Source organism: Hemicordylus capensis, chromosome 13 (genome assembly GCF_027244095.1).
Source record: "Hemicordylus capensis ecotype Gifberg chromosome 13, rHemCap1.1.pri, whole genome shotgun sequence".
Lineage (NCBI taxonomy): Eukaryota > Metazoa > Chordata > Lepidosauria > Squamata > Cordylidae > Hemicordylus > Hemicordylus capensis.
This window is the reverse complement of record NC_069669.1, coordinates 16,212,365-16,239,693: the sequence shown is the minus strand read 5'-3', so window position 1 is coordinate 16,239,693 and position 27,329 is coordinate 16,212,365. Positions and strand designations below refer to the sequence as shown.

At 43.1% G+C, this 27,329-nt stretch overlaps 1 protein-coding gene across 1 annotated transcript in view; it reads left to right on the top strand.

The window, feature by feature from the left end:
- Nucleotides 1–3,199: 3,199 nt before the first annotated feature.
- The window catches only part of GNA12 (G protein subunit alpha 12), a 44,930-nt gene continuing 20,800 nt past the window's right edge, over nt 3,200–27,329 (top strand). The window contains exons 1-2 of the mRNA XM_053276122.1: nt 3,200–3,945; nt 18,202–18,417. Of these exons, the coding sequence (XP_053132097.1) occupies nt 3,607–3,945; nt 18,202–18,417 (555 nt within the window). The 5' untranslated portion in view covers nt 3,200–3,606. The remainder of the gene's footprint in view (nt 3,946–18,201; nt 18,418–27,329) is intronic.

The window sequence follows — 27,329 nt, the reverse complement described above, 5'->3', positions numbered from 1 at the left end:
TGTGTTCGGGTTGGGTAAAGACTGTTTAGGAACAGAGGAGGCAGGGGCGTAGCAAGGTTGGAATGGGCCCAGAGACAAGATGTTAAAATGAGCCCCTTGCTGATATACACACATAAACACACTTCACAATATATAGTGCACTCACACTCGCATCAAATAGGGCGGGGAGAAAAGTTAACCCTTTTTTTACTCTCTGCTACCGCTGATCTCCAAGAGACTCAATATTAATTCATAGGGGGTGCAACACGGGCAGGGAGTCATGTGACGTGCCTTGGGGGGGCTTGAGGCAGTGGGGCCCTGAGACAACTGTCTCCCCTTGCCTAATGGTAGTTACGCCCCTATTAGGAAGCTGCCATATACTGAGTCAGACCCTTGGTCTATCTAGCTCAGTATTGTTGACAAAGACTGGCAGCGGCTTCTCCAAGGCTGCAAGCAGGAATCTCTCTCAGCCCCATCTTGGAGATGTTGCCAGGGAGGGAACTTGGAGCCTAGATGCTCTCCCCAGAGCAGCTCCATGCCCTGAGGGAATATCTTCCAGTGCTCACACTTCTAGTCTCCCATTCAAATGCAACCACGGCAGACCCTGCTTAGCTAAGGGGACTAGTCATGCTTGCTACCACAAGACCAGCTCTCCTGTTGCTCCCTGCCCCGCTAAATATGGGAGAATCAACAAGTGTAACTGAATCTCAGTTCCCTTGCACCATGTGTCCTGTCTCCATGCATTCTCATTCCCAATATTTAGACACTTGGCTGGCCAAATCTTTAATCTTCCTTCAAGGAGTGGGGTCACATTCCTAAGGTGAGTCAGTTTGCCAGCAGATCTTGAAGACAGAGAAGGCAACAAGCTTTGTCATTCTCTCCTAAAGAAGGTCTCAAGCAAGGAAATTCAGCACAGAAATAAACAAATAATTTAATAAATCAACAAGAAAACAAAGGGGGAAAGACAAGCTATGTTTGTAAGGGCTAGTCATTTCCTAGGCAGTGGTTCCCACACTGGGAGCCTCCAGATGTTGCTGAACTACAGCTCCCATCATCCCCAGCCACAATAAATTGTAGCTGGGGCTGATGGGAGTTGTAGTTCAGCAACATCTGGAGGCTCCCAGTTTGGGAACCACTGTCTTAGGGTTTGATTTCTGGCCAGCTGGAAATGTGTGCGTTTGACAGAGCAGACCAGTTATTCTGAGAGGGGGATACATTCCAGGTGAGTGACTCAGCTTGTGAGTCAGGAGGGGTCACATTCCTGAGGTGATTCAGATTGCCAGCAGATCTTGAAGACAAGGCTCAGACTAGAGGAGCCTTGCTCCCAGGAACTTTGTGAACAGATATTGAAGGGGTTTTGCAAGAGTTTAGCGGGGAACTCGGTGGGTGGGCACACAAGCAGCCCCTCTTCATCCCAGAGAGGAGACACAGCATGAGGATAAGGAGAGTAATAACCTATTCCTGCAATTTTCTTGGAGGGCAAAGCTTAAAACCTTTAATTAGCTGACAACTGCATCCAAGACGTAGCATCAAGTGAACAAGCCCTATATAACCAGTTATGAAGATAGAATGCCAGTGGAGGGGGGCTTCCCAGTGTATTGCACAGAGTGTTGCATGTATAATTATCTGCTTGAGAGGCAGATAACCCTCGGTAGGTTGTGCTCAGTTCAAAGAGCTCCTGGCCCTCAGGGGAAAGGTTTGTTCCCTCGAAGCCAAGGTGGCTGACCTGGAGAAGCTCAGGAAGGAAGAGAGGTGTGTGGAGGAGACCCTCAGGGATGTGATAGAGGCATCGCAGGCTAAAGGTGCTTCTGCTGTCATGGAGAATGAAGGTCTCGGGGAAGGAGGACATCAGTCTGAGGAAGAGGGAAACACTCCCTTAGCAGGGACACCTTCCTTGGGTGATGTGCCCATAACCTCTCACATACAGGATACTCCTCCAGGGGGTGGGGGGATTCCTAGCAGTGGGTAATTCAATCATTAGGGGCATAAAGAGATGGGTCTGTGACCCGCATGTAGATCGCACAGCGACTTGCTTGCCTGATGAGAAAGTTGCAGACATCACACTGTGTCTAGGTAAGCTATTAGGCAGAGCTGGGGAGGAGTCAGCTGTCATGGTGCACATTGAGACCAATGATGTTGGGAAATGCAGTCGGGAGGTCCTGGGAGCCCAATTTAGGCTGCTAGGTAGCATACTGAAATCCAGAGCCCCCAGGGTAGCATTCTCTGAAGTGCTACCTGTTCTACGTGTAGGGACAGGCGGAGCTAAGGGGTCTCAATGCATGGATGAGACGGTGGTGCCGGGAGGAAGGGTTTAGATTAGTTAGGCAATGGGATACCTTTTGGGGAAAGCGAAAAGGACGGGCTCCACTTGAACCAAGATGGAACCAGACTGCTGGTGCTTACAGTCAAAAAGGTCACAGAGCAGCATTTGAAATGATGCCTGCGGGGTTGCCAACAGGAACTGGGTGGTATCTGGGTCAGTAATTCAAGATTTCAGTAATTAGGCCACATTTTCTCATGGGGACTTTTTCTCATGGGCAAGAATTTTTCAGTAAGCTGTGAGATTTCAGTACCGAGATAAGAGTCATGGGTGCTATTTTCCGACCTCTAGACCTCTCTGGCCCCTTCAGATGTTTAATTTTATTTAAGATATTTATATCCCGCTCCTCCAGTACAATACTGCTCAGAGCGGCTCCCAATAGTTAAAGTAATATAAAAATTTAAAAAGGAAATTCCCCCCCCCCCCCGGACATAGACAAGAGTATATTTTTTCAGCGCCCTGTGCGATTTCACTACCAAGGTAAGTGCGGGGGTAGATGTCTCTCCTTTAATCATACTGTGCATGCGCCCCTGTATTTGAGCATGCTCAGTTCCACAGAATCAGAACATGTCATGGAGCGAGGGGGAAAACTCAGCTACATCGGACACAACAGCGGCGCTCGGGCCACTCGCTTCCCCCTTTTCCCCATTCACAAATCCACTTGCGGTGACGTCGTGAAGTAAGCCCTCCAATGAACGAGAGCGCCGTCCTCCATTCCCATTCTCAGGCTGGGAAAACTCCACCCCTCGTCGCTCAGCCGAAAGGGGCGGGCTCTTCTTCCCTCCTCCAACCCCCCGCGCCCATATTGTCGCAGCTGGTTGGTCCTCGGGCCAGCCACTCCGCCTCTTCCCCGCCCTTTCTCTCCTCAGCCCCGCCCTCCGCCCTGCAAACCCAATAAGAAAACCAGGACTCACCGGGACGGACGGGGCCTGGGCCCAATGAGGCGCCGCGACCGCCCCCCAATAGTGGGCGTGGGGGGAGGTGGAAAAGTCGGGTGAGAGCGAGAAGCCGAGAGCTGAGGGGGCGGCGGCGGAGCAGGGAGCTCCCCCCTCCCGCCCCATTCCTGAGGTAATTCTCCGCTGCCCAAAAGTGACGGTTGACCGCGAAGGCGGGGGGGCGGCTCGGTGACTCTTCCTCCCGCCCTCTTCGCTGAGGGAGGGGGGATCTGAGGAGAATAACGGAGGGAGGGGCGGCGGCGTTGGGCGAGATGGGCGGCCCCTCCTCGGCCGCGGCCCGTCCCCTCCGCCCGCTGTGAGGCGGTGGCCCGTGCCTGCCGGAGCGCCTCAGCCGCCCTCGCCCGCTCCGCCATGTCCGGGGTGGTGCGGACCCTGAGCCGCTGCCTCTTGTCGGCCGACGCGCCCAGCCGAGGAGGAGGCGGCGGCGGAGGGGAGCGGCCGCCCGGCGGCGAAGGCAAAGAGCGGAGCCGCGACGCGGAGCGGGAGGCGCGGCGCCGCAGCCGCGAGATCGACGCGATGCTGGCCCGCGAGCGGCGCTCGGTGCGTCGCCTGGTCAAGATCCTGCTGCTGGGCGCCGGCGAGAGCGGCAAGTCCACCTTCCTCAAGCAGATGCGCATCATCCACGGCCGCGAGTTCGACCAGAAGGCACTGCTGGAGTTCCGCGCCACCATCTACGAGAACATCCTCAAGGTAGCCGGCGGGACGCGCTGCCACTGGGCGCGCGGTGGGTGCGGGGGAGGTCAGGCCGTCGGTCAGTTTTTAATTAGGCCATTAGACCAGCCGAAGGCATAACACGGCTCGTACGGGGCTGCTCAACTTCGGCTGTCCTGCAGATGTTGGCCTACAAATCCCATAATCCCTGGCTATTGGCCACTGTGGCTCGGGATTATGGGAGTTGGAGTACAAAAAAAACCCCAGCTGAGGCTAAATTGAGCAGGCCTGACATAGCATACCCAGCGCAGAGCAGATGTGCTGACTATGTTAGGTACGGGATAACAACCCTAAAGGACGCACATCCAAGCACTGAAGTACAGCTCAGTCATGTTGCCTAATGGCAACAGGGGAGGGGAGGGGGGGTTGAAATGGAGTTTGCCTGGCAGTGTTCCCTCTAACAGGGACCTCCAGATGTTGTGGACTACAACTCCCAGAATCCCTAGCTGCAATGGCTGTTGCTTGGCAATTATGGGAGTTGTAGTCCACAACATCTGGTGATCCCTGTTAGAGGGAACACTGTTGACTGGTCCATGTTGAAAGAGCTCTGTCGGGCTGTGTGGAGCCCCCATGTCCAGATGCAGTCAACCTCTGAATGCCAGGCAGGGGGCAAGGGTGTAGCTGTCATGCCCTGCTTGTGGTTTTGGCGTGGCTCTGAGAAGGAGGAGGCTAGTTTGGTGGTGGTTCTAAGCCAGCAGAGCTTTCCTAATGGGGGAAGAAAAAGAGAATCAAATGGAGGAGAGGAGTTGGGATATTCTCAGATAGTGTTCAATACAGACGGTTTGCTGGGGGAATGAGCAGAAGTGCTCCATAGGCAAGCTATCAGTTAATCTGCACAACAACCCTGTAAGGTAGAAGGAGGTGGTGGGTGGGTCCAGGTGGAAAGGATGTGGGACTCTCTTTGGAGGGAGTGGTGTACAGAAGATGGACAGTTAGGCATAACAAACTGCTTGCTGTGCCTTGCTTTTCTCCAGCAACCAATGACAGTGCTTTCTTGTCAGTTTTCCAGTTAACTCACAGCAGCTTTATAAAGCTGAAGCCAGGCAACAACTGGAGGGAAAGAGGAATTGGGTGGGTTGGGGAGCGTATAGAAGACAAGGTATGATAAAATGCTTAGTATATGTTGTTTGCTAAGGAAAAGCAGCACAAGTGTTTAATAAACAATTAATCTTTTCACACACCCCTTAAGATAGGAGAGCCAAGTAATACGTAACACAAGGGATGGCGTCTGTGGATACAGAGGGGTGAACTGTCAGTATGTACTACAGTAATAGGAACAGCTATAAACAAAGTGCTTTCACACACTCTTTCTCACTCTCTGAATAGTGGTTAAAACAACGCTGGAAGTTGGGCCATGGTTGCTTAGCAGTATTCCTTCAGTTAATCTGTACAGCAGGTCTTTAGGGCAGATAATTGGAAGAGACAGGTAACAGGTAGCAGCAAGGAGAGAAATCTCTGTGGGTTACAGAGAAAGAGGTTGGTGCATAATGAAAGAAAAATGCATTGCCTTTATTCCTTTTCCTTGCATACGAAGTAATTCTTACCAGAGCCCTGCAAGCTAGGCAGTGCCTGCCGCTGCTTCTCCCCCACCCCCATAGAAATTCATGCTGAAATGTAATTGCATGCCCTTGGGCACACAATGAGTTCATAGCTGAACTATGATCTGACCATCCCATCCCATGCTGAGGTTTAAAGGGGAAGATGTAGGAGGGGCGCTTGACCGTTCCTTCCTGTAATGCCCCTGTGCCATGGGCTTCATCATGGAGAGTAACTATGTCATCCATTCTTTCTATTGGCATGCAGTTATCCCTCCTCCTGCACTTGCCTTTTGCCTCTTGACTGGCAGTAGAGTGGGAAAACATTACTCCCTTGTGGGGCTAGACTTGGGGATTGCCAGTTGCTAATCCCTACATTATGCTACTCCAGATTTCTACACACATGTTGGTGGGCATTTGATGCCAAATAAAGGAATATATGGAATTTGAGGCACGGGGTTATATTTCTGTTTACACCAGGCCTGCCCAACCCATGAGCCACCAAGATGAATACAGCCTGCTAGCCACGAATGGCAGCTCATCGGGGCCCAGTAAGCCTCCTGTTCTCACTGATTGCTGAAGACTACAGAAATGGGGAGACTGGATTTGTCAAAATTTGGATTTGTTGGGCCACAATGCAGGGCTGGGTGTGTCTCAGTCATCTTTGTGGGGCAATATTTTCAGGCCTGATTGCCACATATTCTCCAAATAAGACATCCCTCTAGAGTAAAAGGAACAAACAGTGGGGATTGGGGGCATGACACATATTTTGATACCACTGCCCCTTTACTGAAAGGTTTGTCAAAATGGGATGGTGAGAGGCAGGAGGAATTTTCCCATGATAATGTGCTAAATATGTGAACTCTGGAGACTAAATATGTGTTGATGGGATTGGAAACACCTGAATCTATAAATAGCCTCAAGGAGAAAAAGAACAACTTGGCACTATAGTGAATCGACAGCGAACAGAGATTGGTCACAGGAGAACTAGCTGGGACCTGATGTTCATGATGCCTGCTATTCTAAGCTGGGAGGACTGAGGGTGATGGAAATCCATGCTGCACACATGTGTTGGTTGAGGAGATTTCTTTGGCTAGAGAGGGGCACCAGAATCATGTGCTTTCTTCGGGATTGTTAATATGGAATACTGTCCACTTTGTCAGTAACATGAATTAAAATACACATCTCCTATGTCCATACATTGAGGTGCAGGGTGGATGGCTGGGAGCATCATATGTTTGCATTCATGTTTAGAAGCAGAAAATCATAGCTGTTCAAACAGGCCCCTGGTAATACCAAGGTATTGAAGGGTCTCTCCTAGAGCTACAGGCACTGGGTGTATAAATCTGCCATTATTCTGGGAGAGAACTAAGCTCTGTGTGTGCATTCATGTGTATGTACAGTATGTCCCCTCTTTCTCCATCTCACTTGCCTCTAGAACATTGAACAAATGCAGTTCAGCAACATGTGCAAGGTAAAAAGATTGGAGTTTTCAGTATTCCAAGCAGAATAACTTGTATGTTCAGATGTTCAGACAAGAAAGGAAGTAAGGTGTAGAGTGGAAGGAACAGGATGCTGAGCAGGATACACCCTGCTATAACTGCACAGACTTGTTTTTCTGATTTTGCTCTCCAGCCTCCAGGGTTAGAAACTTGCTTTGAAAAACACTTCAAGAATCCAGATTTTCCAGTGTACAGTATATAGTCCTGAGTGTTTCAAGCAAGCAGATTCTAGAATGTCAGTTTTGACACCCTGTATAGTTTTCCTACAGTGTGTGAGCCTTAAGTACTGTACCACCTTAAAGATGGCTGGGTGCATAACACTGGATGTGCTCGTCCATATAATAGTAACATTAATATTATAATAATATTATAATAATCTTGACTTGTGTTTCTTTTGGACCACTAGTAATTTCAAAGCTGCTAGTACCATAGTGCTTACAGCAGAATAGATATGACTATCCTAGCAGAAAGCGCACACATTCTTTCTTGAAGATATTTGCCCCCCAGTAGTCAGATGTGTGTGATTAAACATTTGTAGGATGTAACTGTGGCTGCATCAGGGATTTAAGAATGTGTTCATAATCATTTTGTGGGCAAATCATGACTAAAACCAAAGGAAATAATAAACAGGAAGAAGGCCTTGTAAAGGAATGGAATGAACTTGGAAGAATACTTAGAAGGCAACATTGGATGGAAATTTAACAACTGGAGAAGAAATGGTGTGAAAGGAGAAATGTATTAGTGGCCTTGGGCAACAGGACTGAAGGATTTAATTGCAAATTGATCATATATGTATCATAAAAAGGAATGAGGATAGTTGTCTTCATAGCTCTAATGGGGCAGGTGATGCACCTTGATTCAGACTTGTATTGACTTTGTTCTTACCGCAGCCTATTCTATTGACCATTTGCAATAATATGGCACTGAACTTCTTTTGGTAGTTTTTGAGCTGATAGGAGTATAACATCTGTGTTGTGGGAGCCAGTTACAAGAAGGTTCCCTTCATGTAAGTTGTAAGGTTGATAACAACTTACATTAGTATTGCAAAAGCCAGGATTAGATCATGTTGGTCTGATAGTGTCATTGTACTGACATACTGGCCAACCATTTATTTGTGGTTGTGCCCAACTGCCTCCTTTCTTCAGAATCCTTTAGCACACTCGGAGCACTTGGAAAAAGAAGCAGGATCATCTTTAATTTGTAAGGGGGGTTGGAGAATGCAAGAAACAGCAGACATCTCTTGCAATCAGTTTGAAGGTCTACTGCTGTTCTGATCTTTGAAACTTGCTACATTCATGGGATGGGATCTGTGTGCTACTAGACATTCCACTTGCCAGAGGGCCAGGGTACTTGCCCTGCAGATAGATTTCTGGAGACTTGCTTACTGCCATGCTGTGAAGCCTTTGAAGACGTCTTGCTTATGGCCCCAATAAAGAAGAATGAGTAGAATAGTCTTCAAAATACATTTGAACACAATTTCATGATCAAGGTTTTCATGATCAATGGTGTAAACAATTGGCTTGAAGCTAATATACTAAAGTTTGTGACTCCTGATGATGTGGATATGCACTCTTCACTGGAAGGAACAGGTAGGCAGTCTGGGGGTGCTTCTAGATCCAAGCCTCTCCCTAGTGTCCCAGGTTGAGGCAGTGGCCAGAAGTTGAGGCAGTGGCCTTCTATCAGCTTCAGCTGATACTCCAGCTGTGTCCATTTCGTGCAATAAACTACCTCAGAACAGTGGTACATATGCTGGTAACCTCCAGACTGGACTTCTGCAATGCACTCTATGTGGGGCTGCCCTTGTATGTATTCCGGAAACTACAGTTGGTCCAGAACGCGGCAGCCAGGCTGGTCTCTGGGTCATCTGAGACACCATGTTACTCCTGTATTGAAAGAGCTACACTGGTTGCCGATAAGTTTCTGGGCAAAATGCAAGGTGCTGGTTATAACCTAGAAAGCCCTAAACAGCTTGAGCCATTGGTATTTAAGAGAATGTCTTCTTCGTCATGAGCCCTATCGCACATTGAGATCATCAGGAGAGGTCAGTCTGCAGTTGTCACCGGCTCGTCTGGTGGCTACTCAGGGACAGGCCTTCTCTGCTGCTGCCCCAAAATTTTGGAACATGCTTCCTGCTGAAATAACAGTTTCCCCATCTCTGACAACTTTTTAAAAGTCTTTAAAGAGACATCTGTTCACCCAGGCTTTTAATTAAATATTGTTTTAATAGTTTTAACATATTATTTTTTAAAAATTAAGTGTTGTAATGTGTTAACTTTTTCTGTTTATTTTGCTTTGTTGTAAACCACCCAGAGACTAAATAAATAAATTAAATAAGCTGCTTGGAATGGTGTGGCCTACCACCTGTTCTCTTGACCCTTGTCTGGCATGGGTTATACTATCTGGCAGTGGGGGCTGTTGTAGAAGGCCTGGAAGATAGTATAAATGCTTCTCTGAGGGAGAGCAGGATGCCTTCCTGTCTTAAGGAGGCAATCATCAAACCTCTTCTGAAGAAGCCTGCATTGGATCCCTTAGAGTTAAGCAACTTTAGGCATGTCTCAACATTCCATGGTTGGGCAAGGTAATTGAGTGGGGGGTGGCCTCCCAGCTCCAGACAATCTTGAAGGAAACTTAATACCTAGACCCATTTCAAACTGACTTTCGGTCGGGCTGTGGCATGGAAACTGCCTTGGTCAACCTGATGGATGATCTCCAATGGGGAATTGACAGAGGGGATGTGACACTGTTGGTCCTTCTCGATCTTTTGGTAGCTTTAGATACTACTGACCATAGTATCCTTCTGGACCATCTGAGAGGGTTGGGAGTGGGAGGCACTGCTCTGCAGTGGTTCTGCTCCTACCTCTCGGGCAGATTCCAGATGGTGTCTCTTAGAGACTGTTCATGTCAACTTTTATATGGCATCACCCAGGGCTCCATACTGTCTCCAGTGCTCTTTAATATCTACATGAAACCACTGGAGGAGATCATCAGGAGATTTGGTGCAAGGTGTCGTCAGTATGTTGATGACACTCAAATTTTTCTCCTTGTCAACATCATCAGGAGAAGGCATAGCCTCCTTAAATATCTGCCTAGAGGCAGTGACGGCTGGATGAAGGATAACAAATTAAGACTAAATCCAGTCTTAGTTTGGAGGTATTTCTTGTACACGGTTGGAACTTGGGAGACAATTTTGATCTGCCGGTTTTGGATAGGATCACAATTCCTCAGAAGAAACAAGTACACCGTTGGGGGGTGCTTCTGGAGCCAAACCTCTCCTGGGTGTTTCAGTTGAGGCAGTGGCCAAAGGTGCTTTCTGTCAGCTTTGGCTAATATGCCAGCTGCATCCATTTCTTGAGATAAATAACCTCCGAACATATGCTGGTAACTTCCACACTTTATTGCAGTACGCTCTATGTGGGGCTGCCTTTGTACATAGTCTGGAAACTGAAGTTGGTACAGAATGCAGCAGCCAGGTTGATCTCTGGGTCATCTCGAAGATACCATATTACTCCTCTATTACACTGGCTACCAATAAGTTTCCAAATGAAATACAAGGTTTTGGTTATCACCTATAAATCTCTAATTAGCTTAGGCCCAGGGTATGTAAGAGAATGTCGTCTTAACTATAAGCCCCATCACCCATTGAGATCATCTGGAGAGGTTTGTCTGCAGTTGCCACCAGCTTGTCTGGTGGCTACACAGGGATGGGCGCCCAAGACTCTGGAATGTGCTTCCTGCTGAAATAAGAGCCTCCCCATCTGATAACCTTTTAAAAGTATCTAAAGAAACACTTATTTACCCAGGCATTTTAACTAGACTTGTGGTTTTAAATTGTTCTAAGGTTTTGATTTGTGTTAATTTGTTTTGTTTCCTGCAAACTGCACAGAGTCCGAAGTTTGTGGCAATGCACAAATATAATTAATAAATTAAGATTAGTTCCCAGTATTGCTAGGCACTATACAGTACCTGAAGGGAAAAAAGCTTATTAAATAAACTTCAGTTAAGGGCTGCATCGTGAGCCCCTTTTTGTGAATAGAGACAACACTGATATTTTTATAATTACTTTAATACTTGCCTTAAAAGTATCAGTTTGAGGCACAATTAATGGAACTCTGAAAAGTGGGCTGATTTAAGTGCATGTGGAGCTAGTTATTAAATTGTTCTTTAAAAAGAGACAAACTCTAGCCGTGAAACCCAATGTAATACTTGTTTACCATCAGACAAGTGATATAATAGGCCATCAGTTTTCTTATTAAGTGTAATATGTAAACAATTACTATTTTAATGAAGAACTAAAGATTTGCATGAAGAAAGATCTCTCCAGACTTTAAGTGGGGTATGTTCAGTAAAAAATATAGCCATATTGAACTGAATGGCTGTTAGTGGTAAAGAAATTTTATTTTTCTGACCCTTACCTTCCACAGATCTTACGTATGTTCCTTCTTGACCAGCTCAGAAGAGGTTTCATAATCTTGCATCTGGAAATGGTGTTTGGGAAAGATAATTTTAGCCCTTTATTAAAATTATAACTTAAAAGTGACCAGTATCCAAAAATGGTTTCCCTATACAGTATTGACCTATCTTAAGTTTCACCTGTGGATTATAGAAATGCATTTATTTATTAAGACCTTATTTTTAATAATGACAGTGCTTTGTGTTTACTTTCCTGTTCTACTGAAATTTTCCCATCAAGCGTCTTCCTCTATTTCCCCTTCCCTAGTTTTCTGTTAAAGGAAACACTCAGTTGAAAATGCTGAGAGTTACCCCTAATCCAAAATTTACTTTTCCGTTTCATTCAGGCACTGGTTTAATTTTAACCTTTTCTAGCGTTTATGGAGCAGGCTTCCCAAACACCCCTATTGCTTTGGCTTAAATAGTGACTTAACCAATGACTTGGTTAATGATGGTTTTGCTTGTTCAAGGTTGCTTTTTCATGAGAAGCGCTAGTGTTAGGAGTACATAGACTTCATCCAGGTTAAACACATCCACCTGGAATAGAAAGAAATATAAAACATGAGTAGGAGGGTTGTCGACCAAGCAAGAGATAGTATGACTATCAATGGATTCAGTCTACATAAACTTGTATCTGAATAAGCAATAGTCTTGAGGAAGGAAGTCTACTTACTTTGTTCTTTAGGTTACGCTCACAATGTCATATCAGGTCTCATCCTGGAAGAGGCATTATCTCCTTTTGGGGAGAGATGAGAGGATGCTTCTAATGACGCACTTGCCATCCATGGTTTTTGTCCGTACATCTAAAATTATTTTTATAAATCTGTTGCTTGATTAACAAGGAGCACATATTTTAATCAATCTGACAGTTACAGCATTTTCATTTTAATAAACATTTGATGTTGTGTAAAAAGACCTTTGTCAAAAGCTTCATACTTTAAGAGTAAGTGTTTCTTCTCCAGTTAGCTAAATGCTAAGTAGGGGTGTGCATGCGTGGGCACCATGTGCCCGTGCAGGGGTACTTGGGACACATGCCGCCCCAGCAGGAAGCTGTATGGGGTGGTGGAGAGCAGGTAAGGAGGGCTTGTTCTTCTCTCTTAAAGCTCCCGGTCCCACTCGTTGTTCATTCACACCCTTACTGCTAAACTGGATTGAATGTCCATTTGTGAATGTTAAATTGCTGCTTAAATTGGCAATTGTCACTTTTCCACAGATTCAATGCATGTTCCCTCCTGACCACAATCCAAAACATGTTGGAAACTAGTTGTAATGGGTCGGCAAGTCGTAACTAAGTTACATTTTATGTACAGTCTCTGCAGTTCTATCTGTATTGCAGTTTTGAAACTATAAGGTGTTGGTATCAGCTGAAAAGAACCAGGATTCCCTACAGGAGATATATTACCCTGATTCAAACTCTGATGTTTATTTTGAGCTATACAAATAAACTACATTCTGCAGAGCTTCCAAAACCTGTTATATGTATAGTAATAGACAAAAATCCATTCTGAGAGACACAGTATATGGCAATCTGGAAATCTTAATCTCTGAGAAGCTAGTGATCTTCTTACTAATACAACCTGAGTAGCAAATACACCAAATTAAAATTGGATTGGGCATTCTTCAGAGAAGTTCTTGGGTTATTGTAGAGCTATGAGTGTCAGCTGAATAAAATAAAAAATAATAAACACCTGTGTATTAAATCTTACTGTATTTAATAGTTTCCCCTTATTCAGTTGATGCTGCCTGGAAATTAGAGCATTATGAGAACTATACTTCTCCAAATGTGCTTAGCTGCTCCTGGATGTGCACTTCTGATTCAGAAGCTTAACATCTGCTTTGGGTGTTGGAAATTCTCCCCCTGTGTCTCATATGAACTATAGAGAGCTATTCCTGGGGAAGGAGCTAACTTAAGGGCCATTCTAGCCCTAGTATTGTCAATAATTAGTTACTAAAATTCTAAATGGTATGCATTGGTTTATTACAAAAACGTTTGTATCTGACCTAAGCAACAGCAGTGCATTAAATACTATGTGTAATTCTGAGCATGTACATTTGGGACATGCTCAGTATCTCAGATCACTTTGTACCTCCAAGGTTCTTCTGTCATTTCTCTGCTTGCATTAACACTACTCTCCTGAATCTCTTCCCCCTTTCATTGGATTTACTTGGAGACAGAGAGTCGACTTGGAGTAGGCAGACATAACTGCAGTTACAAATACAGAGATTTGGCAGTTAATCCATCTGCTTAAATTCCTGCAGGCAAAGTAAAGGACTATTTCTTTTGTTCGTGTTTGTATATTGAGCTGCAAGTATTATCTTGATGTTTATAATGCTCTCCTGGATGGTAGTAGCATTTTGAATGATGAAATATGTGAAGCTATTTAAGATACCTGGCTTTAGTTCTGTGTTTATAAGACTGATAAAGCCTTGAGGCAGTGTGTTTGAAGTGTGCTGGGCAGGCTTCCTAAAGGAGCGAAACTGAAGAGTTTTCCTTCGTTAAGTGCTTTACCATGCAAACAGGGTGAATAATTTCTAAAGATTGTAGTAGATAACACAGCACAGTTGCATTCTCATGCGACATGTCCATTTTCCCTATATTTACCAATTCACTCTGGTCACTGAACAGCCCTGAGTATAGGGCCTGCATTTTTAACAGTATTCCAAGTGCCTAGCCTCTTACTTAAAATCTTGATAGAAATCATGTAGCATGTCTCCTGAATTGGGTAATATTACATAAAATGTTAGGGGAAATTGGCAGCATTTTTAAAAAACTGTACTTTTGGGTGGAGAAAGAAGGTGGAAATGTTTGTAGTATTTCCAAGATACTGCTGCCAAAATTGGTAGTGTCCTTGAGGCATATGAATGATGCATGAAATGCACCTCCCATGAGATTATCATGAAGATAAATAATATCCAATTTAGATGTTGAGTTGGATTTCTCTTATTTTTCAAACTTTCTCCCTTATACTAACTTTTTTTCTTCACCTATTCAAAAAGCCACATTAGGATATCAATATAATCCTTTTTTAATCTTGGCCAGAGCTCTGAAGTAAATAAGGTTGAAAGACAGTGATTTGCCCTCTGATCCTCTCAAATGAGAAATTATTTTATACAAGATATTGGAGCTACTGTAAATGACAAAACAGTTATCTACTTTCCTGCTTCAAAGCTGTAAATCAAACACCCTCTTATGTAATTAACATCTGATGATTACATTTTAAAAGATTCAAAATCACTCTTTCACTTCTTCTGTACTCTCCTAATAGGCCTAATTACTTTCAAGTTGAGAGTTTTCTAGGAAGTCGCATCTCTGGCCTCCAGGCAAATTATTTGTGGGTTATCGGGATACTAGCAGTGGCTGCTTAAGAAGATTCGAATAAGGGGCTAATTAAGGTTACTTTTGAAAAGACAAATGAATAAGGGGCTAATTAAGGTTACTTTTGAGAAGACAAATAGATCTTGAACGTACATCATCCATTGTTTGGTATATTCAGTGAAAACTTTGGATTGCTGATAGAGGCTGAATGCCAAAAGTGAACTTGTAATTCTCAGAAGCACTACTTCTGGTATGTGTAATAGGTGAAAAAGAAATGCAATGTTCTCCTCTTGGTCTCGAAAAGAAAACTGCTTGTGTCAACTTCTGTATTCCTACTTGGGAAGAATGTTGTGAAGGGGTCGTATTAAGAGTGCAATGACTCTGTGGGCATGAGCACGATACAAGGAATAGTATAAAGAGAACCGGCATTGTGCAGTTCTGTGGTCCTGATAAGAAACCATTATGATCTCATTCACCAGTGTAGGGAATCTTTCAGGCAGGGCTGCAGCTGTGTGATGGTTAGGGGTTAAAACCAACTGAGAGCTGCCAGGGTGAAGTAACTGGATGAGTTAAAGAGCTTTAGAAGGCTGGGACCTAAGCCGGTGAAAGGTCAGAGCATGGCAAGCAGATCTGCAACTCCACTTTGAAGCAAGTTGAAGAGGGAAAGGGCTACAGAATGGCTCGTTTCCATGTTGCTGTTGGACTGCTCTACCACCTTCTCTAGCAACTGCTTATTTCTGTTGGTCTTTAACTGTAGTAGAGGAGGTTGCTCTAGAAAAGGAAGAAGGAATTAATACAGTTCTGTTCTGTTTATGGTCACTGACCAGAAAAATATATACAGTACACAACAGCTCAAACCGTAACAATAAACTAATCCAAGTATTCATAAACTTTATGAAACCTAACTATTACACTTGCTTGATTAACTTTTACCTTGTTTCTTCAATCTGGTGGTAGTGTGTTGGGTTTTTTGTTTTTTTTTTAACTTAGAATACAAAATTATATTGAAATTAAATAGTTGAATAGTTATGGAGCATGCAGCGGGCATTGGGATAGAACTAACGTCTTAAGGTGGCTGACACTTGTGAAAGTTGCTTTTGTCTTTCCAAATGGCCTTTGATTTACTCTGAAAAGAGAAGCCTCAATTAACAGTAAATTTAACACTAGCATTGGTGGGGACATGGGGGGGGGGGGAAGAACCCAGTTAATACAAGGGAATGAAAGCAGGGTTTTTAATTCTTAGTTTCATCACAGGGAAACAAAATCCTAACTTTATGCCCTGAGTTCATAGCTTCCTTTTACTAAGTCTTAATAATTGTGCTCTGTACTTTGTACTGAAGACATACTCTTTGAACAGTATGTCTGAAGGATTACATTGTATGGAGATGAAGTAATAGGCGTTCAAGACAGCTCAACGTTTACATTTGGGAAGCTGCACTGCAAAGAGCCCAAGCTATAATGGTTACCCTGAAGACCTTTTTAATTAACTGGATGTGTGTTAGATTAATGTGGATGTTAAAACTCTCCTGCTCAACTCCAAGTTGGCAACCTTTAAACTTTCTTCAGCACAAATTAGTTTAATGCTTGTGTCTCCTGCAGATATATGGAGATTTGAACCCTCTCCTGCTAAATCTTGAAGTTTTGTTTTTAATTATCATTTATCCTGAGCTTGACAATCCTTCAGGAAGCTTCAGTTTTAGATTGACTCTTTGATTGTGTAAACAAATCTTGAGATTGAAATTAATGGTGGAGGTGGAGTAAGGGTCCTTGAATAACTTCTGCCACAAAGTAAAGTTGCTGTCCAAAACAGGCAGAGCATGTTTATTGCTGTAACCCTTGCCTTGCTGCAACAGAAATGCTTCCCACACCTCAGAAAACGGAGACTACAGCCCAAATTGCTATGACTGGGCTTCCTTTCTCTCTTCTATTTCCAGGAGCAAGAGTGCTGAAGCATAGCAGACACTTAATTCATGTAAAGCCTTTTCCCCCCTTGGATAAATATGCAGTAACCCTTTGGGAGAAAATTATCTTTCCAGTTAGTGTGTTCAGCCTTTCTTTGCATGAAACTTGTAACATTCTTAATCTTTGTCTGGCATGGGTATTTGGAACCTGTTTTATTAAGTTTACTTTATTTCCTTTTGTCTGTAGAAAGTTTGCAACAGGACACGTGTAGATCTAAAACAGATAACCAACACAAACCTCTTTTAATAGCAAGCAACAGAAACATTACAAGTGGGTCCTCAAGTGGGTATGAAGGATTTCACAGCATGACAGTAAAATGAACAGCTTCTTCATAAACACCTCCAAATCCTGGTTAAAAAATTGTGTTGCACTCCCATATGGGGTGTGAAAGTATTGTATAATTTGCAGCTTCAGGAATTCATTGCTGATTTTTCACAGGCAGACTAGCACCAGAGCTTAGTACTGCTGGAGCTCAAAGATGCATCCCCATGTCATAGAACTTACTGTGCTGTAATCTTTGCATCCTTTGCACCCAAGCTGCAGTTTTGATATATGATTTACATGTGGGTTGCTTTGATTATTGTAGAGTTTGGGTTCTCAATGAAGGATTTGTTGCCTAATGGCTTCATGAATAACTCTTAGGGTCTTTGAGCTAGATTTTAATAAACCAGCATGATAATTAAGTGAGAGGGACTGTCAATGATAACTAATTAGCCCATGATGTAGAAGGGTAGTGACTGTGTTCCCAAAGAAAATAGCTTCCCAACTTGGTAAATTCTTTGGAGTTGTGATGGCTTAGCTTATATATAATACAAGAGTTGTATCTTTTCTGTTTTCGCCAGGGAAAACCAAACAAGAAAGCTATGTGAATGTTTCTTTATGTCCGAGCAAGGTTGTCTCAACTGTTCCTGCAGCTTTTCAGTACACTTCAGAGCCCCCCCTCCTTTGCACAGCAAGTGCAGTGAATTTGGTGGTAGTCCTGATTTCTAGATACTTGTGACCTGTTCAGAGTTGCCATCTTTGTTGGCAATAATTCTGACATTTAAGGCTGCATTTCTGAGTGTTTGCAGAGTTTGTTGTTGTTTAGAGATGCCAGTAGGAGAAGCTAGGTTACATCGATAACTGAGGAGGAAGAGGTTAGGAGCTCTGAGAGGCCAGACAGAATCCCTCCTGAATAAGGGCTTATGCTGGTGTAACCGTTACTCCTTTCCCCAGGCCTGAGGAGCAAAGGGTCCTCATCTCTGCCATTGCTATCAGATGATCCTATAATAATGCAGTAAAAGGTAAGTTACCACTAACATAAGGGTATATTTGACATTGTGAAATATATGACTATGGTCAAACAAAAACAAATCAGTTGACTGATCAGTTAACTTGCATTTCAACCGTAACTTGGCTATAGCTCTGCTCTTTAATTGAATATAATGGTTTTATTGCTTTAATTTCTAAGTACATTTGTCTGATTCTTTAGGGCTGCAGGGTTCTAGTTGATGCACGGGACAAACTAGGGATCCCTTGGCAGTACACGGAGAATGAGAAGCATGGGATGTTTCTAATGGCCTTTGAAAACAAAGCTGGGATTCTGATTGAGCCTCCCGTGTTCCAGTTGTACGTACCAGCCCTGAATGGCCTGTGGAAGGATTCTGGGATCAAGGAGGCCTTCAGCCGTAGAAGTGAATATCAACTGGTGAGTGTGTCCAACTGCATGCTAAACAAAGCACAATTATTTGAATGTTCCTTCACTTCAAGAGCAGCCTTCTGAACTAATAGTTCAGTCACTATTCAAGCAAGCTGAATCAGTGCTATAAATCTTGATATGATTCATGGTAGAGTAACTTCAAAAAAGTTGAAAAACCTTATTCAGTGATGAGACTACAAGAAGCAAGATAGGTAAGAGACAAAAGCCTTTCTGAAAGGGAAAGCTGGTTCATTCATTCATTCATTCATTCATTCATTCATCACATTTATATACCACCTTCATCTCTGGGTGGTTTAGTCATCTTGTCAGCTCTTGTACAGCTTGCTCTGAAACAAATTTTGGCTGCATTGTTCTATTTTTACTTTTTTAAAAAACACGTTATTTTCTTAGCATGTGAAAACTGCATTGAAGCTCAGTAAGCGGCACTTTCATATCTGTTTACTTTAGAGATGATGATTTAAGCAACATGAAGGCATTGTAATTGGAACGCTTCTAGTCAATACTCAGGTGTCTCTCTAGTCAGCATTCAGGTGTGTCTGTTTCTGCCCAGTTCTTAAACCTGAGGCCCTATCCTGAAAACCCCCTTAATGCTTATGCAGGCTTGTATGTGTTCAGGTTGTCTAGAACTGCTCTTGGTACTGGAGAGATTGAATAACAGCTCAGATGAGGATGTATTTATGCTTGCAGTATAAATGGATTTCCCTGCGTGTCTTTCTAGAGTGTACCTTGCCTTCCTTACAGTGAAGCAGTAATTTTATAACTTTAAAATGAAGCAGAAATCAATTTTTTAATATTTTCAGGCGTCCTGAAACCAGTCCTTTAATGGCATACCTGGTTGGTTATAACAAGTTTAAAATTATCCCTTTTTAGTCGAATAGTATCAAATTGCAGATTAAAGTAGGACTCTGGCTTATGCCTCAAATGTTGATAGTCAAGATATCTTAACTGCCAACTTAAGGGAAAGAGACAGGCAAGACTTTAACCACATAACTGCCCTGGCAATGCGGCTATACTTTGACACAACTTCGTTGGCACTTTGAATGAAAGTTTGCCAACCTTCTCAAATCTTTAAGTGCCACCCAACATGCTGATGAATATGAATGCAGGTGCACCACACAGCATGAGCATTGTTTCAGTCAGATTGGTGGAGTTACGACATCGGGTGTCCTGACCTAATTTTCAGTGGTAGCTTTTTGGTTACATAGTCTTCAAGACTATAAAGCATTTAGAAAATAAAATACTATCTCAAATATTGGATCTAACTCAAAGTTGACTTGACTGCTGACAGCTAAGAATTGTAGTATCTAGGTTAGCTTAACTTGGTGAGTGTAAAGTAAGTAATTTGATTTTTGTTAGCAGTTTGTCTTGATTGGTCATAGCCAAAAAGATAGAACATGACTTCATTAAGGAGTTGTTTCTAGGCCTTTGTTACATTGGCTGCAAAGCAGAATGTATCTAAGTTCTGGCTGTGAATCCATGTCTGGGACCTTGAACTTTTCAGCACTGTGTGGGTGGATTCAATAATAGCAGTATTTTCCATGCTTCCCTCTTTCTCCCCTAAAGCTCACTAACCAGCTTTCTCCCATCTGTGTCTCCTGGTAAGTCCCTCAGTCTCTTTTATGCAAGCAAATCTTTGACAAAAGCTTCATTGTATATCAACTACATTGTCTGGTGTCTGTCCTTTTTTTTTTTTTTTTTTTAAACTACCGGAATAAGAATACATTTGTAATCAGTATGTGACTCTGCAGCCCCCTGTATTTTCTGCAAGTGTATTTGAAAAGGATATATTCCTTCCTAAAGATCTCCTAAATTCTACTTTTGTGAGCATAATTTAGAGAGAGACCAATTGCTTGAGTATGTATGGCATATTGATTGATGCCATTAAATAACCTTTCTATATATGGCCAGAAGAATATCCCCTGGATTCAGTCCACATCCTCTTGGCACTCATATACACCTTATTCACCTCTTCTGCTGTTTCTGAGAACAAGACCTTAATTCACACCAACTTTTGTTACATCCTTGCTGTTAACTTTGAGCTTGTAGAGCTGTCTTCATCTGTCAACATGCCATAGCATTCATTCAAATATAGCATAGTGTTGATTTCTGAAGCTTTCTGGTGAAGTATATAGAACTTAGAGTATTTGGGGGTTCTTAATGCCCATATTACTTTGAAGCATAAAATGCCTGGCCACAATAGCTTTTCTTTTGCTATGTGAAATTATATAGATCCTTAGACAAACTCCTGTGCATGCGGAGCTATGACTCTAAATGTCACACAATTCTTTAAATTTCCAACATTGATGATAAATTAAACAAATGCATAAATGCTTTGTTTTTTGGGACATTAGATTTCTGTCTACCACTCCAGCTGCTTCCTTTGACATAATGGAAAACTGCATTAATGCAGACTTGACAAGCTTTGATAAAAATTGATCAAAGATCCAGCTTGGCCTGCAAAGAAGGGAGAGCTTCCTTTTTCATGCTATATTTGGGTCAGGGGAAATTGATTGCGGAATGTGGAAAACTTGCATAGTCCAGCTTTTGGCTGGAAGGGGTTGCACAATGTTTCCGACATATCATTTCACTGTGTACCTGAGTCTGACATGCCTAAGGCAGGGAAGATAAGTGGTGTTGGGTGAGGAGTGTTAAGTCAGCAGTCTGACGTCCATTTTTGAGGCCTGCTGTAATGAATACTAGTGTTTTGCCCCCAGACTGATACTTGGTCCAAATATATTTGGAGCAATGGCTAATACTATTCTACAGGTGTGTGGGAATAACCTATGGTATCATTTTGTAGCCTGGTTAGCATACATATCTCCACTTCAGATTGTTGGGTGTCTCCAGGCAACTGAAGTTGCCCAAATGGGAAGGGATGGAGTTGATTAGATTAACCTGCGACGGGGCAGGTGGCCTATCTGCACATTGTTCACCAGTAGACAGAAGGGACAGCACCAAAAAGTGTGACAAAAAGAGGCAAAGCCTTAAACTGATGCTCAGAAGGAAAGAAATGTATTGACAACTAAGTTATCTCTTGGCAGGTAATCTTACACACTGACAGCTGGTTGAAATGGCACATCTCTGTGTCCCAATGATATCAGAAGTGCAGTTAGTGCATGAGAAAGCCTTCTCTATGGTTGCACCCAAGCTGTGTAACTCCTACTGTGGCTCATTTTGGCCCCTCTGTGTTGGCTTTTCGAAGTCAATCAAAAGCTCTCGTGTTTCAGCAGGCATCTTGTGTGTAGGGGCTCACTTTTGGTGGTTGCTGCTAATTGTTATCATGTATATGTTTATAATTGCGTCTATTTACATTGTAAGCTAACTCTTGCATTCAGTGGAATGGCCAGGCTGAATATAAATGCTTTTAAAATGTATTGGGTGTACTATATAGCACAATCAATTTCTGTTTTTTGAGCATCATTTTGGAGCTTACAAGTTTGGTACTCTGTGTTTAGATAACTACTTTCCCCCCACCATAATTAAAAACAAAATACCAAACCACCTTAATTCTATCTCAGATCTCTTGACAGTCTTAATTATAGAAATATAAATGTTGTATCAAACTTAAAAGTTTAGTGGTAGTTAGACTTGTGAATAGTCTGCCCATTCCCATCAGGAAAATTTGGCACAGGTTGTGAGAAATGGGGGAGGAGACTTCAGATCAAACTCTTCTGAGCCAGTACCAAACAGTAGTTAAATCACTAGTGTAGGCTGCTCTTTTTCTGTCTAGCAGGGGGGAAATTCTGATGTATGCAGATAAAGCTCAGTCCAGTACGCAAGTTTTGGCTTCTGATGAAACAACTTATGCTTGACTAAGCAGGAATTCAGTTGAAGAATTTAAACAAATCTTGAATGTTGTGAAGTAGCCAGTTCATAGATTTGCCACAGAAATGAAAAGGCTAAGTAAAGATGGTTAAATAGGCAGTGCTGCCTCTGCCAGTAAGATCGGGAGGCATGCATTCCAGTAAATGATAGAATCCTTGCCAAAACTCAGTCTTTGAGTGTAAAGTTGGGGCAAGAAAGTCCTTTTTAGAGCTTCTGTAGTATTGGCTCTTAACTGAGATCTTTGCAGTCCATTGACAACTGGTCAAAAGGTCGTGAATCCCTGTGAAATACTGTGAGCAGCATCCAGACAAATTAATCATGACTAACAAGTCCCATTAAAATTAACTTGTGTCATTGATTTAAATAATGCTTAGCCATGACTGATTAATCTAGATAACTGCCCACTGAAAAACACACAGATATGTGGCCAGATAAATATTACATATTCTTGGGTGCCAGCACCACATTTTTAAGCACATTGAGTAATGAGGTACCTGGCTCTTCCTCTTGTGGGAGCATATTTCAGCTTAAATGGACTGGGTGGTTTCAACAAGGTTCTGTAGAAATAGTAGACTCCATACAGGGATAACCCATATTCCAATTCAACCAGAATTTTAATAGTTTCTGAGAGATTATCATCCTCTGGCAGAGAGGGGATGCTTGGTCATGAAATGCCTGTGTTATGCCATGGTGGCTCCTAGTTTGGCTGCTGCTGGTTACATTTGTGCCTTTAACACCTTCAGTAAAACATCATGTGGGTATTCAGGTGGATTGGACCACTTGTCCAGTACATAGCTCTGCCTCTTGACAAAGCAGATATGGTCCAGACATTACAAGAATACCACTTGCAAGAAAGTACAACTTCTAAGTACCCCCAGAAATGCTTTTTAAAGTCGGCCGTTGTCATCAAAATGGTGCTGTTGAACATGTCTAGGATTGCATGTGTTCCATGCTTGGAAGGTCTACAACCATGAGTCTTTCGTTCTGTCATTTAGAAGAGAAAGGTGGGCTGTTTCTCAACACAAAATGTCAGCTGAGACAAGGATGGATTTTTAGACTGCTGTCAAAGCAATATATCCATATATCATCTCTCCCCCCCCCCAGGTTGCAATTATGTTTAAAGAAAAGAGGCTATGTGAAGCAAGTTTGTAAGTCACTCAGCTGTTTACTTAATCTGTCTCTTCCCTCTCCCCCCCCAGCCCCCCAAAAGCCACTTCCGGAAACATCCGTCAAGGTGTTCTTTTGAGAAGGTGGAAACTGCTGCTTGGAGTAGTAATTTACTGACACCTTTCAAATGTCTTCTCTGTTTGCAATGTTGATTTCTGCAATTCAGACTGTGGCTGATTTGTGCTTCGTTTGGCTCCACTCCTGAGCAAACTGGAGAGATGTGTCCTGAGAGGGTAACTTAGCCTACCACATCACCAAAAGAAGCCGCTTAACTGAGCTTTAGTTATTCAGTAAAGTCGGGCAAATAAGCTTAGAAAATGACTAGAAGAAATGGCCTACAATAGATTGCCTTTACACACTTCATTCTGATCTTGAAACTGTAATAGTTTGGACTTCTCAATCTCTGGTAACCCAGCGGAGAACTCACCAGCCTTAGGTCCTGGTGAATTGTCATACATCAGTACCATTTTTCAGGGATATGTAACACCCCTCTGAGTCGCTTGGCTGTCTGAACAGCTGCATCGTCTTGAAGAGGGATGAACATTTTTCTGCTGCAGCTCACCACGCTACAAACTGGGCCGTCTCAAAGCCTGGGAAGAGAACATCACCCCTACTTTCTATGAATGGACCCTGCTCACACCCTTGTTGCCTCCCTTGAAAGTTTGGAAACTTGGCTTTTTAGATCAGTGATTTAATTTCACCCTTGGTGGTTTTAATTACATCCACCCCATCTCGTTTGTTTGTTTTTTAATTTTAAGTCTTTAACACTGTAGGACCCCAGATGTAGATTTTTTTTTGGCTGGTTAAAAAAAAAGAGTCTAGCTGACCCAGTATAACTGTGCGCACACATCCCTTGGAGCAGCCCTGTATTCTGTAGTCTCAGAATAGTTGACATTAGTGTGTGAAGAAATCTGCTGTCTTGGTTGGGCAAGCTCCTTTAATTTACTAGACATGTGTGAGTGAGAAGCTTCTTAGTTTTTAGCTTGTCACTCCTGAAAGCTCAGTGATTACTCAAGGCTATGGGTTGTTTCTAATTCTCAGTTAAGAGGTGCGCCTGATGCAAACATTGTCTTTTTAAGGGATGGGGCCGTAGCTCAGTAGTAGAGTATCTGCTTTGCATGCAAAAGATTACAGGCTCAGTCCCTGGCAGCATCTCCAAGTAGGGCTGAGAGAGAGTCTTGCCTGAAACCTTGGAGAGCTGCTGCCAGTCAGAGCAGACCGTACTGAGCTAGATGGACCAGTGATCTGACTTGGGATAAGCCGGCTTCTTGTGTTCCTATAACAATTTGTGGGAGTCTAGTTAATGAGCGTTGTTCGTTAACACTGGCTTTGAGCTCTCTGATGACACTGTAGTTGGAATTGGCAAAAACCTTTATTTTCTGCTAGTTAGAGGTACTATGGCATGCAGATTATCATTATGAGGAAATAGCAGCCTATCTGGTTTGTGCTCAGTTGCCTATTCTTTAATTAAGTGTAGCTTACTGAGGGTGGTGACCCGTGTTCCCTCTAACAGGAATTCCCAGAGGTTGCTGGCTACAACTCCCAGCATCCCCAGTTGCAATGGCCGTTGCAACTGGGGATGCTGGGAGTTGTAGTGAACAACCTCTGGGAATCCCTGTTAAAGGGAACACTTGTGGTGACTTGACTATCTTGGTTCCCATATAGTTTACTGTCTTGAGTACAGAAGTGACAAAAAGACTTTACTCTCTGTCCCATCTTCAAAATGGCATGTATGTCATTGGTGAAGGTGACTGGCATCTGGCGAGGGTTGAGCCTACACCACAGTGACCCCAACTGTAATCCCATTCTCAGTGCTTATTGCTCTTTGCTCTGCTTGCATGTGAACCAGCTTTCCTTATGGCAGTGTCAATTGTTGTTGTGAAGGCAATGTCTCTTGAGAACTCTCTCCTTCCAAGGCATTGCCAGTGACTGGCATATCTGAGACAAGCAGACAAAGCCATGTCCCCTTGTGCCTGTTGAGAGTAGTGTGTGTTTGCAGCTTACAAAGTGCTCCCTTCTTTTGAGTCCAAGAGAATAAACCAACTGAATAAAAACTACCAAGCACCATTTTAAATTCTGAAAATCAAGGTTTTAATCTCGAGATGCTAAGAAATAACTAACTGCAGAAGATTGGTTCTGTTCCCTCAGCAGCAGCCCAGGTGTACTTTTCTCTTTCCAGGTGTAACTTCTGCATCAAAATGGACATCACATTTGTGACAGCTATGCTATGGAAAGATACAGTTATAATGCTTTCACCCATTTTACCCTTCCATCGAAGAGGCAAAATCTTCCAAAATCAGAGGCAAAATCTAGAGCATTTGGAGGATTGATTGTTACCTTAGGCATGTATAGAAGAACTTGTACCGTTAACATTTAGGAAAACTAGTGTAGAGAACTAGGTGAAAGCTTGTACAGTCATCCCTCACTAACTGCAGTTTTCCCAATTGTGGTTTTGAGTACAGTGGTCCCTCTACTTACGAAATTAATCCGTTCCGAATGCACACTTGTAAGTCGAAAAGTTCGTAAGTCGAAAAGCGGTTTCCCATAGGAATGCATTGGGAACGGATTAATGTGTTCCGGAGCCTAGAAAAAAGACCCAGACCCCCAGTAAGGCTTGCAAACTGCACAGGAATATTTCTTTTCAAGAATAAACAGGCAGTAAACAGGCAGGCAAGTCAAGGAAACCGCATGTAAAATTCGTAAGTCGAGGAAACCCCATCTAAAAATTTGTAAGTCGAAAAAACCGCATCTAAAACCGGATCTAAAACTGCCGTTTGTAACTCGAAAAATACTTATGTCGAGTAGTTCGTAAGTCGAGGGACCACTGTATCTGCAACTGGGATATTGCGACCACTCGCCAACTGTGACCAGAGTATCCACAGTTTGGCAAGATGTTTTAGTGATGGGGGGTGGTTCTGCAATTTTTCTGGGTTCAGAGGTTCAGTCCATTCATTCCTCTCGCTGACCCTGTGATACAACTCTTTGTGACTTAAAGTGGCTTTGTGTGGTTTGGGGGAGTTCAAAAGTGACTTTGAGTGGTTCTTGGGGGGGTTCAAAATTTTCTAGAGGTTCAATGTGCTTACTCCTCTTGCTTATCCTTGGTGATTTTAAGGGATTCCGGGTGATTTTTGGCAATAGCAAAACATTTTCCCCCCCTTGGATTCTTGTTCAGTCTTCACAACCACAGTTCCTCTAACCTCCTGTTTCGTATTGATTTCAATTGCTCACCAACTGCAAATTTGCCAATGCGGGGTTTTGCCAGAACAGAACCCTCATGGTTGGTGAGAGATGACTGTAATCTGAAACTACAATCATAGACTAATCCATTGTTGATTCACTATCAAAGTGTGATATGAAGTTCAGTATTTAACTTGGATGCAGTCATTTGTGGCTTAGCTGAATGCAAAGCATACTAGGACTTGATTTTGAAGGCAATTATTTTACCTCTGTTCATGAAGTTGGGGGAGGGCCTCACAGCAACTTGTTCACTACTGTTAATTCCAAATTGTCCCATTCTGTTTCTTAATGGCCCTTGGAGTACCTGTCCATGAATATACAGTCCTTCCTTGCCAACCACAGTTTTACCAACCACCTATATGTAAATAGGAACTTGTGACAGGTCTTGCCAACCGCGACCCGAGTATCTGTGGTTGGCGAGGGTTTTTCATGACTGCGGGGAGTGGGGTTAAAAAAATGTCCAGAAGTTAAATCTGCTCATTCTTCTTGGTAACTCTTGGAGACATTACAGGATTTTTTGTGATTTTTTTTTTTTTTTTAGCATTTTCTAATTTCCCCCCTTATTTTTAGGTGGTCTTGCAGTCGTGGTTCCCTAACCCCCTGTTTCCCATAGACTTTAATGCCTCGCCAACTGCAAATTTGCCAACAGCGAGGTTTTGCCAAAACGGAAC